At 36.6% G+C, this 15,737-nt stretch overlaps 1 protein-coding gene and 1 long non-coding RNA gene across 3 annotated transcripts; one reads left to right on the top strand and one right to left on the bottom strand.

The window, feature by feature from the left end:
* Window positions 1–419: 419 nt before the first annotated feature.
* On the bottom strand, window positions 420–1,439 carry LOC127809374 (mitogen-activated protein kinase kinase kinase 20-like). The gene has a single exon (XM_052348136.1). It carries the CDS (start codon window positions 1,437–1,439, stop codon window positions 420–422), a length of 1,020 nt encoding a protein of 339 aa, XP_052204096.1.
* A 4,846-nt stretch (window positions 1,440–6,285) lies between these two features.
* Window positions 6,286–14,182, top strand: LOC127810537 (uncharacterized). 2 transcript variants are annotated; one of them, XR_008025471.1, is made up of 3 exons: window positions 6,286–6,785; window positions 6,897–6,960; window positions 13,733–14,182. It is a non-coding gene; the product is annotated as an uncharacterized LOC127810537 (long non-coding RNA). The 2 variants fall into 2 exon arrangements; XR_008025470.1 differs by lacking the exon at window positions 6,897–6,960 and adding an exon at window positions 13,441–13,504 and having other exon boundaries at window positions 6,293–6,785.
* The last annotated feature ends 1,555 nt before the right edge of the window (window positions 14,183–15,737 follow it).

Below are 15,737 nucleotides of genomic sequence, written 5' to 3'. Positions count from 1 at the left end.
ACAAAATTATGATAAATAAGTGTTAGTATTATATTACACCTTACTGTCAATAAATACTACAGACTCTTAATATATTTATTGAAAAATTATAAAATTTAGAAGAAAAAATAGTAATATTATATAGGTACACAAAATAATTCCTCCCAATTGTAAAATTTTTTGTTGAGCCTAATTGTATTATTTTTTTCGGGAGCTCTATCATTAATAATTAAAAAAAAAAAAACACCCTCTTAATGACAAAAATATCTCCAAATACAAGAAGTTGTATTGACTTGAATTGCTTAATTTGTAGGCATTTGGTAAAGAATTAATACTGTAAAAATCATAGAGAAAGACAAGACAGACAGAAGGAAAGAAAGAAACAAATGTACAAATCATGGAGAAAGGCAAAACAGACAGAAAGAAAGAAGAAACAATGTCTATGTAAGAAGAACCCTCAAAAACGAAGGCAAATAGAACTCTATTGGTATTATTGCCAAAGGATCCTCCTCTTTCTCCTTAAACATGGAGACCCTTGAAACCCATCGAGCATCTTCAGCGGCACACTGCAGCAATGGCATCTCATCGGCCCGCTCCCCTTCAACGAAAGGATGTCGTAGAAGATCTGCAGCTGTTGATCTGGTTTTCCAGTCCCTCTCGAAGCACTTCAACAAGAAATCTTTGCCTTGACTAGACATGGTATCTGGAATTCTGGGTAGCTCTCTCCCAAGAATTATCTTCCATTTCAGCTCTAGCCTGTGCGTGCACTCCCATGGAGATCGTCCGGTCATCATCTGCGATACCGTGCACCCAAGAGCCCAAATATCCACTGGCGGCTTGTTCATGTTCCAAACAATAGATTCCGGCGAAGAATAAGGAAGAGTCCCGCGAGAGTGGCCCATCAAACGAGGATCACCGCTCAATCCATTGCCTTCATCTGCTTTCTTTGCCAGTCCAAAATTGGCAATCTTCACGTAGTTCCCATTGCCGTCTTGAGAAGGGAAAACAAGAATGTTGTGTGGCTTAATGCCGCAGTGGACGTAGCCCTTCTCATGCACGTAGTTTAAAGCTTTGAGGATCATGCGAGTGTAGCGTCGCACTTCTGATTCCGGCAGTGCCCCGCCCCTTCTTTCAATCAAACTCTTGAGGGAGCCGCCGGGAGCGAACTCCAGCAAGAGGTTGTATACCCTCTTGCCCTTCTCGTCGGAGATGTCTTCCCCATAACAACGGATGATTCCGGGACAGTCACTCAACAAGAACATGATCTCTCCTTCCTTTTGAAGAGAGGTAGAGAACTTGAAATCGGCAGACTTGACAGCAATCTCGGAAGCCATGATCGACGGTATGTCATCATCATCATCATCATTAGAATCTGCCAATTCCCTCGTCAGAGGGACTGCCTTGCTCACGGTCCCGTACGATCCCTTGCCGAGAAACTCCTTCTTGATCCAGGAACCCATTAATATTAGTTGCAGACGATATGATCTTTCTCTCTGTCTCTCTTCTAATGATTCTCTTAATTTGTTTATTGTGAACAAATATGTGTATGCACCTTAAATAAAGCTCAGTTCCTCCTAATCCAGAACCAATATGAATTGGATTACGCGTGGTATCTTAAGTTGAATATTTTGAACACACACATACACATATATATGTACATGAAGATAAGAACTGTTCTAATCCAAAACCAATATAAATTGGTGTATGCGCGTTATCAGATCATATCAGATCAGATGAGATCAAGAACTGTAGAAATATATACATAGGTCATCCCGACCACAATCCAGTGGCAGTTAAAGTAGTTAATTTGTGTGATTTTGGGGTGATTTTGATTCTGGAATCTTAATATTTGATTGGCGGCTAGGTAGGATAGAGTGGCAACTTGCTGCTTGACAGGTAAATTTTACAAATCATCTATGAGATTTGTAAATTTGGCAAATTACTTTTGAAGTTTGTTTGAGTTGAGCGCCAAAAAACAAAAACCATGCCTAAATAATAATATATAGAAGCCCCATTATTATTTTATTTTCAAGAAATATACCCAAACTATACTTAATTATAGTTTATTTCAAATTTAGACTAATTTTTTTAATAGACAGGTCTAACCAATTAAATTATTTCAATAATACACCATCTTTATGATATACATGTTAATATTGTACATCACACGACAACTCAAATGCCAAGAAACTAGAGAAGTAAGAAGAAGATGAGATCCTTGTGGCCAAATCATTTCACTGATTATATCATCCATTTCACTAATTATATGCACCCACATAGATACCATCTCCTTTAACAATTTCAAATTTTACACTTTTATATATATTTATTTATGTGATTATATATCTATGAGTGTTCAAATACTCATAATAGACCATAATATATGTATATATATTACATATTAGTAATTAAAATAAAAGACTAACTGCTTTTGTGCTCTGTGACAGCATTATTTTAATTGAAGTGAATTTACTAATTTTGCATTCACCACTCCACGTTATACAAAGTAAAGAAATCTACTAAAAAAATAGATTGTACACGTTATTCAATTTATAGAAGACTTGCATGTATCTCTATTTTAAAATTTTATACGAGTAATGTATCTTTTGTTAGAATTACAAATAAATTATAAGTGAAATTTCAGACAAAAAAGAGTTTAATCTCTATCTCCTTGTAATGAAAGGCTTGAGCAAACTGCCAACGTTGGCCTCTTTTGAAGCTCCAAACATGGAGAGTCGAGCAACTCATCCACTATCATTGGCACTCATCAATAATGGCATCTCATCATCATTATCAACCAGGTCTTTTGGCTCACTGAGAACAAGTGATTTTTCATGAAAGCTTGTTTTTGTTCATGGTCAATGAGAATCCTAAAGGTTGGAAGTTTTTTATGCTAGATGTTCAATAACAGGAACTGAAGTCCCCAATCATGTTCACTCTGACAAAGAAGTCCAGAATGAATTTTCATCTGCTGCTTCTAATTGTTCAGTCCCTATTGTTCATAATGGAGCACTCTCAAAGAAGAGATTTAATTGTAGATTGCTGGAGCTTCTCCATTTGGCATATCCTGTCTAAATACAACCCTGTGACCTGCTTAAAGCTTGTTGCTGGTTCAATGACATGGGCACTTCTTGTTGCTGTAAACCTCTCGTTCTTGTTCTTCCCTAATATTTCTCTCTTCTTCTGCTTGCTCTGGCATATGTTGCTTTGCCATAACCATTACTTGTTATTCTGAGATTCACACTCTGTCTCAAGGCTGGTCTCATGTGGTTAACCAACAAACTTTCTAAAGGGTTCTTGTTCGTCCTAAATCTCCACAAGCATGTTGCAAAAACTCCACAGAAAGACCTCTGCTGGATACTGAGAATATAGATTTGTCTTCAGCTTATCTTCAAATTGTTATTTTGATGTGGACTACCCAACTAACAACAATCTTGATAAACAGTGAAAATTAGTGTGTAGGCTACCAAGCATGGGCGGGTTGAATACATGCAGCATCCTGTGCTCCCAGCAAGCCTAGCATATGTTCTTCTTTACTTCAATGTTGTTCTTGCTCCTGGTGGAGTGATGACAGCATTCTTAACGCAGCATGGTATTATCCTTATTTCTAAACTTTTTACCTGCATTGTCATGGGGAGGCTTCTACTGGTTGACTAAATCCAATTTCTACTTATGTAGAAATGTTTAGTTTGTTATAAGCAATCCTCTGCTTATTTGGAGTTTGGCTATAAAATTTGGCACAGTAAAAGATTTTTGTACTTAGCATGTTATCTTTTGCCTCCATCATTTTAATGGTTGAAGCTTGACTGTTCTTATATTCATGCTTCAAAGATTTTGTACTTAGCAAGTGTTTGTACTCCAATGTCTTACTTCTTGTTTGCAATATGTAAATTTTGGTCGAAATCCTAAGTGAAACAATGGTGCTGTATAGGTATCTTAAAAAAAAAAAAGAATAGTGCTGAAGCTCTTTACAAATTCTGCTTGAAATTTTTTTTGGCTTTAGACCCTCAGATCTACCATTCTGATTATTACAGGTCTAAATCCATCAATAATTGGGGGGTTTTGTGGATTATGTGCTTTCATGGGTGTTGCAGCAACATATCTATCTGCAAACATGATCAAACAGTTTGGAGTTTTAAGGGTCTCGTTCTAGATATTATTCCTGTTAGTATACCAGCCATACCTAGTTTTGTTTATACTCTTATCTTAAGATATATTAATCTGAGAAATTTGTTAAATTAATTATTGACTATTAATTTATTTAAAGGCTCAAGCTATAAGAGAGAAGTAAACTTTGTCTTTCATACTATTGAAAGATAAATAAATGCATCTTCAGTAAACATCTACAAGCATAGGCAAGCAAAATATCTTCTGGGTATACTATAAATTATAAGATATATCAGAATGTATTAGTAGTTGAACCCATATTGGAAGCTAATTAACAAAGAAAGTGGAAATGCATTGCTTCTACCTAGCCAAAAAAAACAAAATGCATTGCCTTCACAGGTAAATGAATTTTTACATTTTAACATGCACTACTGCTTGCCATAAGCAATTAATCATATGGTAAATACAAGGTTAATGCAGAAAACAACAGTAAGGTATTCCCCACGAGGATGCCAATCAACGGGAAAGAAAGGTAGGTGAGGCTATACAAATAGGAAACTTTTATCTCCTACTCTTATCAAATATATGAGATCAAAGTGTTTGGCTGTACTTCTTAGTGTTTCGTCCTCACCAGCATCATGCTCCTTGTTTTTTGGGTTTAAGAATGAACATGAGTTGAGCACACACGATCTTTCCTTCATAGGGAAACATTTTGACCACTTTTGTGATATGGTGTTCCTACTTACCACTGCTATCTTAATCTGTCTCCATGGCTATTATGTCACCACTTAAAAATACACTCTCATAACTAGTAGCTTCTATGGGTAAATTCAGCTGAAAATTAAGAAAAGTTGATATACTCTGTTTGCAGGTATTGTCAAGGTTGGGACACATGTCATGTGATGTCATCGGGGTGCAGATTCTTCAAACTGGGATCCCAGCATCTAAAGCAAATCTTATTGCAGCAACAGACAACAGAGGTTTCTGTTGCTAGCTTGGCAGAGTCTGCACTGCTGGGAGTTGCAGTAATTGCAAATGATTATTGCAACTCTTCTCATTCTTTTGTTGTTTAATTTTCAGGTCTATCAGAGGAGGAGCAGAATGTCCTTGCTACAACCCCTGCCCTTCCAGCAGGACTGTAAGGTAGTGGCAAACTCCCTTATGTGTGATTCACTGCTGCATATGTTATTGTTGGTTTTTTACAGAAACAAGGTGAAAAACATCAAAGTTTGCAAGCAAGAACAATAAGAATTTGAGACTGTAAAAAATTTCTATATTGCATTGATGATTAAAACAGATATTTATACATGAATTGATAACATAAGCTCAAATGGGGAATGTAGCATTACTCTTATAAAATATAACTTGTTTTCTTTGGATTGTTTATATAGTTGGTGTTACAAACAAACAGAGATAGCAAAATCTCCAAATACAAACACACCGTCAAAATCCCACACAGATGAAATTACACGAACTGAAAAAATTAAACGCAGCCAATATTGACAGTATTTAAAACGTAAACCAGAAACAAGAGGCGCAAGATTTTATAGTGGTTCACCCAAAAATAGGGCTACGTCCACTTGAGCTCTGGTGAGAAGAGCTCACTTCCACTAAAATAGATTCAATCTGATTACAACAAAAACGATAACAAAAACAACCCTGATTTTCTAAAACAATAAGCCACGAAATCACTTACAGATTAGGAGCTTACCTTACACAAAACAAAAACCAGGGAACGCTTACAGAAGACAAACTATACAACATTTACAGAGAGAGAACGAGAGAGAGAGCAAAAATGAAACCCTAAAATGACCGACTCTCTACCAAACCCCTCAATCAAACTCGTCTTCAATGCAATCAGAAAACGGCGATCTCGAGGCGAGATATAATCGAAATGAATGGCTTGGATTGCCTCAGCAAAAGCAGCGTCGATGGTCTGGATTAAATCGTGCAAAAGGAGCAGCAGCAGACAAAACGACAACAGATCAAAGGATAAGAGAAAAAGGGCTGGCCCAAGCTGGCTGCATCTTGTGGCCCTCCAGTGGGCGCCCAAAAAGGCAGCCCAGGTTGCCACAAGAGGCCCCCTAGACTTGGGCCTCTTTTATGTTTCACAAAAATATAACAGTTGGGCTGGTGGTATTTTGACGTTTACTGATAGAAAGCAAAACAAAAGACATTTCCCAGCTGTCCGCCAGGACAGGCCCGGACCTACAGGGCCCATAATTAATTTAGTGGGGACCCATAATTAATTTAGTGGGGCGCGGACCCACATTTGTCTAAATTACCATTTTGCCCATGTATAAATTTCTCCCATCGACCCGAAATCTGCAGAACGCAGCTCTCTCTCTCTCTCCTTCTTTCTTGTACTCTCTCAAGAACAACTCTTTAAATCTTTGATTTTATGAAATCTAGCCATCTGATCTTGGATCCGAGCATATTTTTACCGTGAAAGTGGCCCCGATCTACAAGAAGAGAATTTATGCAATATGTACAGAAATTATGTTTTATTATTATATATTCTCATATGATACTTTCTATTATTGGGCCAAACATGTGCAACTGTTTCAAATTTTCATCTGCTGCTTCTAATTGTTCAGTCCCTATTGTTCATATAAAATCTGATATCCTTGAGATTGAATCTTCATATTAGTTTACTGGTTGAAGACACTTATGCTGACAATCTGTTGACAACGTTGCCAGTATGATCTCAAGTGGCCAACAACTCTTTTCCTTTGCAAATATTGAATTAGCAAGATGAAAGCGTCGGGATGCTGCTGCCTCTTCTCATTCTTTTGTTGTTTAATTTTCAGGTCTTATCAGAGGAGGAGCAGAATGTCCTTGCTACAACCCCTGCCCTTCCAGCAGGACTGTAAGGTAGAGTGGCAAACTCCCTTATGTGTGATTCACTGCCGCATATGTTATTGTTGGTTTTTTACAGAAACAAGGTGACAAACATCAAAGTTTGTAAGCAAGAACAATAAGAATTCGAGACTGTAAAAAATGTCTATATTGCATTGATGATTAAAACAGATATTTATACATGAATTGATAACAGAAATTCAAAAAAATTCAGCCTATAATATGCTGTCTGTTGCATCTAACAGCTATTTCTGCTGAGGAATAGCAAAAGAAATAGTAAACTTCCTGGTCTTAGATCATATCTTAGCATGTGTTTTTTACTTGTTCGACCAGTTTAGCAGCCCCCTTAGCACCCCATTCAACAGTTATTCCAGGATAAACAACGAAGTGCATGCACAAATGAACAAAAATTGTTTCATCGTGGGTGGTCCATACCTCCCATGGACCTCATGTTGTGACCCTTTCCTGTGGGATGGGGCTTGTGGGTGTATTTTTTGGTCTCAATATCAGAACTCAGTTTGATGACTCTACATTGGTAGATGTAGTCAGTTATGGTTTATATAAAGAATGAGCACATTGAACAGCTAGCTAGGCAAGAGACATCCAACTCTTGTAGAGCATCTGATTCATGGGGTTTGTGGTTTGTGAAGCTGTCAAACTCCTGGCAGCATTTCACAGCTTTTTCCCCCCCTATTCTGCCTCTACTAATGTTCAGCTCCAACAAACACGCATCATCTTATGATTTTGGTGGTTAATTTTTCTGAGACACAAGAATGACTAATAACCTCTCTCCAGCTTTCTTTCTTTCTTTCCTTCCTTCTTTTAGCTCATAAATTTGTGCGCGCGTGCGCACTGATTCTTTCCTTCCATTTTGCTGTGACATATTATTTATATCTATTAATATCATAACATATTATATATTTACATAATATATCAAATTATATAATGCATAATTTGTAATCCTCCCAAATCGAATCTCCCAAATTTCTAATCTCCCTTTGATCAAAATATAATATTATACTTAAAATTGACAACTTCTAGTGCGCTACAACCTGCTGCTCTTCTCTGTCTCCTCTTATATCAAATTATATAATGCATAAAGTACATCATCATCTCATATGGTATAAAAATAGTTCATCCCTCCACATTGGAGGGGAGAAGACGCAAGGAACTGTGCACCGCTCACCTTTACAATATAATAATGCCTTGATATATGATATCTTTTCAAATTATATATTACATACGTACATATATATATATATATATATATTCAAATACACCTTGCAACCCCACAACCCTTTATTCCATTTACACAACTTTCTCCTAACCTTCATTAAATTATTTTTTTTTTAAATATCAGGATGTTACATATCAAGAAAAATATTTGTGTTCAAAATAAAAGTCAAATCATTATAATTTAAAGAAAGAATTGAAAAACTACACCATCTTCAAAATTTACAAATCAAATGAAAAACTAAAATCAAACTAAAACTTTCAACAAATAAAAAATATATCAATATGCTTTCCTCAAGATTTTATTATAAAAAAAAAAAGACTTATAATATGAATCATTTATGATAAGTGTTTTGTATTTAATGATATGTGACTACAAATTTAGTTTAATTGCAAATTTTATTAAATATTTTTAATAAATATACTAAACTATACACTATTCCATTACAAATTATTATCGAAATTTTTTGTTAGTCTATTATTACTTAAAACTTTTAAACTTTTATGACGAAAAACTTATGTATGGTTAGAATGTTGGATATAATAACAGTAATGATGTCTTAGCGGTGAAGTTTGTAAATTGGCCACACATTATATCATTTGTATTATTTGTATGGATTCAAATGTATAAACATGGAACGGTTACACCCACATGTTATATATTAATATAATTCGCATTTCTTTTAAATTTTTTACTTAAAATCAAAATTTTTAATTCAATTAATAGATTAACTATAGTATTAGGCTTTGTATCTTATTTCTACTTTTGCTACATGCCTAAGGCTTGGTCAATGAGGACCTTTTTCACCAAAAAATTGGCGGTGACTACTGAGATTATCATGGGGTCGTTAAGATTCTAATCGATCCCCTCAAAGTCCTTGTCCCTGAAGATCGCTTTCTTGATAAGCTCTAATTTTCCCCACCCGCGAAACCTCTAGAAATCGTGTTAATGACCCCTGCTATCTGCTCAATCGGAGGCATTCCAGCATTCCTCCCTTCATCCACTTGCGGTCATATCTAGGGGCTACGGCTCTTTCGCCTGTTTGGATTATCCCGCAAGGATCATCTTTAGTCTACCTTATAAGTGTATTGGCAAAGATGGCCCTCCTTGACCAGGCGCTTGATCTAGTATTTTAAGGCAACACATTCTTCGGTTGTGTGTTTGAACATGCGGTGATAATCACACCATCTGTTGGTATCAATGTTGTTGCGGGAGGTCGTTGCTCCGTAGTGTCTAGGATGGGGCATAACCCTTAAGTTGTAAACCTCCAAGAAAATCCGATCTCGCTTGGTTGTAAGGGGAGTATAGGTATTGTAGCGCAATTGAGGCAGCTCAAAGATCCGAGCTAGCTCCCTTCGTCCCCTGTTGCAGTTTCTGTTTTCCCGTCTTCGGCCAGAGTCTCTCTCAGGATGGCGTTAATGCCCCGATTGGTGGACCGGCTACGATTGAGCTTGTGGCTAAGTATCATTATGTCGGGTGGCTAACACATCCTTCATGTTCTGGTAACTCACAGGTCGCATCCTGAGATCGTCTAGATTGGTGGGGGACTTCCGAGCTAGCGAGTCAGCGAAGGACCCTGATTTCAGCTTGGCCATAATAGCGTGTGGGGAAATCGCTGAACTGAGATCCTTGATTTGAATGGCTTCCTCATTGAATCTATTTAAGAACGCTCAGAGTGGCTCGTGCTCTCCTTGTTTCAAGTTGATGAGGCTAGCCAACGTCTTGCGATGGGCTCGATTGGTAGAAAAATGAGTGAGGAAACAGGTGGCCAGTTCAGAGAAGTCGTGGATAGAATTTGGCTCCAGTGAGGAGAACCAGAACATGGTTGACTTCTTCAATGTGCTAGGAAAGGCTTGGCACGTGATCGGGTCCTTGCATATGTTTAGTAGTATGTTCAGTAGTATCACGGCATTGATCATGGTGAGACGCTCTTGAGGATCGATAATGCCATCATGTGGCTCCAAGGTATTAGAGAGGCAAAAACCTTTCAGCAAAGGTACAATCATGATGAACTCCAAGAAGGGATGGCCCAAAGAATACAGGGATATGGAAGGTGGGGGAACAAAGGTATGGATGGCCTAGTGGTGTTGGTAGTGGCTACTCTTTGCATCGTTGTCAACCCATTCACTGCATTAGTCACGCTGTTGATATCAGGTTAACTCAAAAACTTGGTTTTGGAAGCTGTCGAATGGTCTGGAGAAGAACCTCCACGGTGGTTGGATTTTTTGGTTGGTGGTGTTTCGTTCTTGGTTGGGGATGATGCTGGTTTGCACCATAGGAAGGTGATGAGGTTGGTTTGAAAGGCTCTGGTGAGATAGTGAAGTTGGAAACGAATGCCACCGAACCAATCAACTTGCAGCCAAAAGGAAGAAAACTCACCCGAGCAAGCGCAAGGAAGAAGAAGGAACGGCCAAGACTGCTCCAACTCAATCTATTCTGATTAAAATCCAAATTCCACCATTAATGGCCGCCCTATGAATCTATCAACTTTAACTGTTTTTTCCCTTTGAAAAAATGGCCTTTGCGGATACCACCTCCATTTCGATCTTCCACAAGTTTCTCCAAACTTTCATTAAATTATTATTTAAATCTACAAAACTTCAATAAATTAAAAATCACTTCAAATATAAAAAATTAATAATTATTATTAATTTTTAAAATATCAGGATGTTACATATCAAGAAAAATATTTGTGTTCAAAATAAAAGTTAATCATTATAATTTAAAAAAAGAATTGAAAAACGAGACCATCTTAAAAATTTACAAATCAAATAAAAAACTAAAATCAAACTATAATTTTCAACAAATAAAAAAATATATCAATTCAGGGGCGGACGAAGGGGGTGAAGCCCACCCAATTTTTTTAAAAAGTATATCTTAAACACTAAAAAATAATATTTTTTATTATAAGTTCCTTTATTTTAAAAATATACATTACCAATCATCAGTTATTACAGGTCAAAAAGAAGTACGAGTGTGTTTGATTATACACATTTTTCATGAAAAATATGTAATTATTACACATTTTCTATGAAAAATAATCAAACACTCTTAATTTTTTCATGAAAAAATATGTATGGTACAACCATTTAAAGTTTCTTTCCATGGAATTCATTTTTCAAGGGGGTGAGATGATTTTTGTTTTCTAGACAATATTATCTGGAATTAAATTCTAAGTAATGCAATCAAACACACCTTAAATGAAAATGATGTGGACCTAGATCAGGACAATAAAAATGAAAATGAACAACAAAACAAATAGAAAAAGAGAAAATTAATCTATTCTGATTAAATATCATAAAAGATAAGAGTATTATAATTTTTATGATAAATGTTTTGTAATTTATTGATATGTGACTATAAATTTAATTTAATTATAAAATTTATTAAGTATTTTTAATAAATATACTATTTTATTACAAATTATTATTTAAAATTTTTGTTGGTCTATTATTACTTAAACTTTTATAATAGAAAACCAATGTATGGTTGAGATGTTTGATATAATAGTAATAGTGATACCTTAGTAGTGACGGTTTACAAATAGGCCAGACATTATATCAGTTGTATTATTTGTATAGGTTTAAATGTATAAAAATGAAACGGTTATACCCATAAATTATATATTAATACAATTAGCATTTTCTTAAATTTTTTTATTTAAAATCAAAATTTTCAATTCAATTAACAGATTACCTAAATATTAGGCTTTATATCCTCTTATATCAATTTGACAACTTGCTCAACTTTAAATTGGCAAAAGCGGTCGGTCTCCTTTAATAATAAAGGCTTTAACAGAGAGAGAGAGAGAGAGAGAGAGAGAGAGAGAGAGAGAGAGAGACCAAAGTAGATGCTTCTGGTTCTGGGAATATTATATATGAATTATTATTATTATTATTATTATTATGTTGGGGTCCATGAGCATGTTAATTTCCAACAATGGCCCTACCGTGGAAAGTTAAATAATTTGTTTAACTGTTTTCATATCAATTACGCTAAAAATTTTAAAAATGTAAAAAAAGATACAAATATAAGAAGCACAGCTAGCTAGCCAATGGCCAACCATCCACATGCATACTCAAGACCGCCTTTGAATTGCTTATCTATATAGTTGTTGAGGTGGTGGTATTCTGACGTCTTCTACTGATATAAAGCAAAACAAAACACGTTTCCCAGCTGTCCTACGGGGCCCATAATTAATTTAGTGGGGCCCATAAATAATTTAGTGGCGCCCGGACCCACATTTGCATAAATTACCATTTTGCCCATATATAAAGTTCTCCCATCGACCTGAAATCTGCAGAACGCAACGCATCTCTCTCTCTCTCTCTCTCCTCCTTTCTTGTACTCTCTCTCAAGAACAACTCTTCAAATCTTTGATTTTACGAAATCCACCCGTCTGATCTTGGATCCAAGCGTATTTTTACGGTGAAAGTGGCCCCAATCTGCAAGAAGGCAAGTCTTTTAGTTTTATCAGCAATTGTTTTCAATATAGATCCATGATATATACGTATATACGCACGGTTTGGGCTAGGCCGAAAGTTTAATCCTAGATCTATGGAGATTCGGCCGTTGGATCTTGTTGGTTTTTTGGTATGTTGGTCGATGGGGATGAGGGTGTCGGGTGGTTGCCTCTGATCGCCGGAAACCACCGGCCACGGTGGCCGGTGGGGTCTTTCAGAGAGATCCCCTTTCTTGAGCTATTTATATTTTTGTTATTTTTTACAGAATATATATATATATATATCTTAATGAATTAGAAGCTCTGGTAATGGGTTATGGGTAACTAGGATTTTTTGCATTCATTGGTTTGACAAAAGAAAAAAAAAAATTTATTCACCAACGGCAGGTAGGTATTGAGAGTAAATTCCCTGTTGAGATCAGTGGTGGAAAAATTAAAGAACTTTGGAAATATTCAGAGCAACATGTAAAGCAATATGTAGAGAATTTATGTTTTATTATTATATATTCTCATGTGATACTTTCTATTATTGGGCCAAACATGTGCGACTGTTTCAAATTTTCATCTGCTGCTTCTAATTGTTCAGTCCCTATTGTTCATATAAAATCTGATATCCTTGAGATTGAATCTTCATATTAGTTTGCTGGTTGAAGATACTTATGCTGACAATCTGTTGACAACGTTGCCAGTATGATCTCAAGTGGCCAACAACTCTTTTTCTTTGCAAATATTGAATTACCAAGATGAAAGCGTCTGGATGCTGCTGCCTCTTCTCATTCTTTTGTTGTTTAATTTTCAGGTCTTATCAGAGGAGGAGCAGAATGTCCTTGCTACAACCCCTGCCCTTCCAGCAGGACTGTAAGGTAGAGTGGCAAACTCCCTTTTGTGTGATTCACTGCCGCATATGTTCTTGTTGGTTTTTTACAGAAACAAGGTGAAAAACATCAAAGTTTGTAAGCAAGAACAATAGAAATTCGAGACTGTAAAAAATGTCTATATTGCATTGATGATTAAAACAGATATTTATACATGAATTGATAACAGAAATTCAAAAAAATTCAGCCTAATTCGCTGTCTGTTGCATCTAACAGCTATTTCTCCCAAGGAATAGCAAAAGAAATGACAAACTTCCTAGTCATATGGTCATATTTCAGCATGTGTTTTTGACTTGTTCAACCAGTTTAGCAGCCACCCCAGCACCCCGTACAGCTCCTGAGGCACGTCATTCAACACTCCTCCTTGGCTCTAGAGCTGCAAACTCCAAGCCTTTGCCTCAAAAACTCATATTTAGCTTTAGGAAGTGCTTTTTGTCAATATGTCAGCATTTTAATTTTCAGTCTTGCAGCAGACTAAGTGTACTTCTCCATCTCTTTGTACCTCTCTTAAGAAATACAATTTTATTTTGAAGTATTTTGTGTTTCCATGAGAGACAGGATTGTTTGCAATCAAAATTGCAACTTGGTTATCAGCATAAATCTATGTGCTTCTCTTCTCTTTCATGTGTAAATCAATTAGCAGCTTCCTTATCCATAGGGCTTGATTCACAGCTGCAGCAGCTACAACATATTCTGCTTGTGGATTGAGCTATCACACCCTGCTTCTTAGAGCACCGTGAGAAAATACCAGAACCAAAGGTGCTTCTCATATCATCAATGCAGCCAGCCCAATCACTATCAGAAAATCCCTAAAAAATAAAGTCTCTAACCTTACTAAGCTTAATACCATAATCAATTGTGCCCTTGATGTATCTAACCTTTTTTGCTGCTTGAAAATGGACTTCACTAGCACAATGCATGTATCGTGACGGCAAACTTACTGCATGCATTATGTCTGGCCTTGTTGCAGTTAGGAACATTAGGCAGGCAACTCTTGTAACCCCCTTCGTCCACCTTGTCAGCACCATCTTCTTTGCAGAACTTTTCCTTTTGATTCATTGGAGCTGCCGTAGGCTTGCATTCCTCCATACTGAATTTTTTCAATAACTCTTTGACATAGACAAATGAAGATTTCATTCTGCTGTTGTTGCACCTCCATCCCAAGGAAGAATGACATCTTCCCAAGATCAGTCATCTCAAAGACATTTTTCATTTCTTATTTGAACTTCTCAATCAGTTCTTCATTGTTCCCTGTTACCAACAAGTCATCAACATATAAAGATACAATAATCACATTTGCATCTACCTTCTTGACATACAATGTGAACTCACTCAAGTTTTTTATTAAAGCCCAAGTCTGCCAGGTGTGAATCAACCCTGTCGTACCAGGCCCTTGGGCCTTGTTTCAAGCCATACAGGGCCTTTTTCAGCAGATATACCTTGTCCTCAAGTCCTTGGACAGCAAACCCTTTAGGCTGCTCCACAAAGACCTCCTCCTCCAAGTGTCCATTCAAGAAGGCTGATTTGACATCCATCTGGCATATGATCCATCCTTTTTGTGCTGCAAGGGCCAATAGCTTCCTTATTATGTTTTGTTTGGAAACTGGGGCAAATGTCTGAGAGAAATCCACCCCGAACATCTGTGCATATCCTTTGACCACCAACCTTACTTTTTGTTTGTTCACAGAACCACCAGGATTGAGCTTGGTTCTGTAAACCCATTTGACTCCCAAGTGTTGTTCTTTTCAATCATCCTGAGCTCCTCCTTCATTGCAGCTATCCATTCCTGGTCTGTTGCAGCTTTGTTGTACCCTGCAGGCTCCATCACAGCCCCATTGCACCTTTGATAGATATGAGAGAGTGTTCTGGTGCCTCTCATAGGAACTTCATCTATTTTGTCATTCATTCTTCTCCAAGAACTGTAGGTTCTTGTTCTTCTCTGCATCTTCCCAATTCCAGCTTTCTATTTCAAGAAATTTGTTATCTCTGCTGACAGGTTTATGGTCCCTTGTCAGTTTATGGTAGATTGATCCTATAGGCCTTTGAAATGTTTTTGTAGCCCACAAACATTCCTAGTTCTGCTTTCTAGTCAAGTTTGTCTCTCTTCACCTGTGGAATATAGGAAAAACACAAAGAACAAAAAATTTTTAAGTTTTGCAGCCTTGGTTTGTAACCAAACCAGGCTTCAAAAGGAGTCTTTTTTTTTTTTTTTTCAAGGCTT

Source organism: Diospyros lotus, chromosome 9, assembly GCF_014633365.1.
Source record: "Diospyros lotus cultivar Yz01 chromosome 9, ASM1463336v1, whole genome shotgun sequence".
Classification (NCBI taxonomy): domain Eukaryota; kingdom Viridiplantae; phylum Streptophyta; class Magnoliopsida; order Ericales; family Ebenaceae; genus Diospyros; species Diospyros lotus.
The sequence above is the reverse complement of the archived record's forward strand: the minus strand, read 5'-3'. Positions and strand labels throughout refer to the sequence as shown.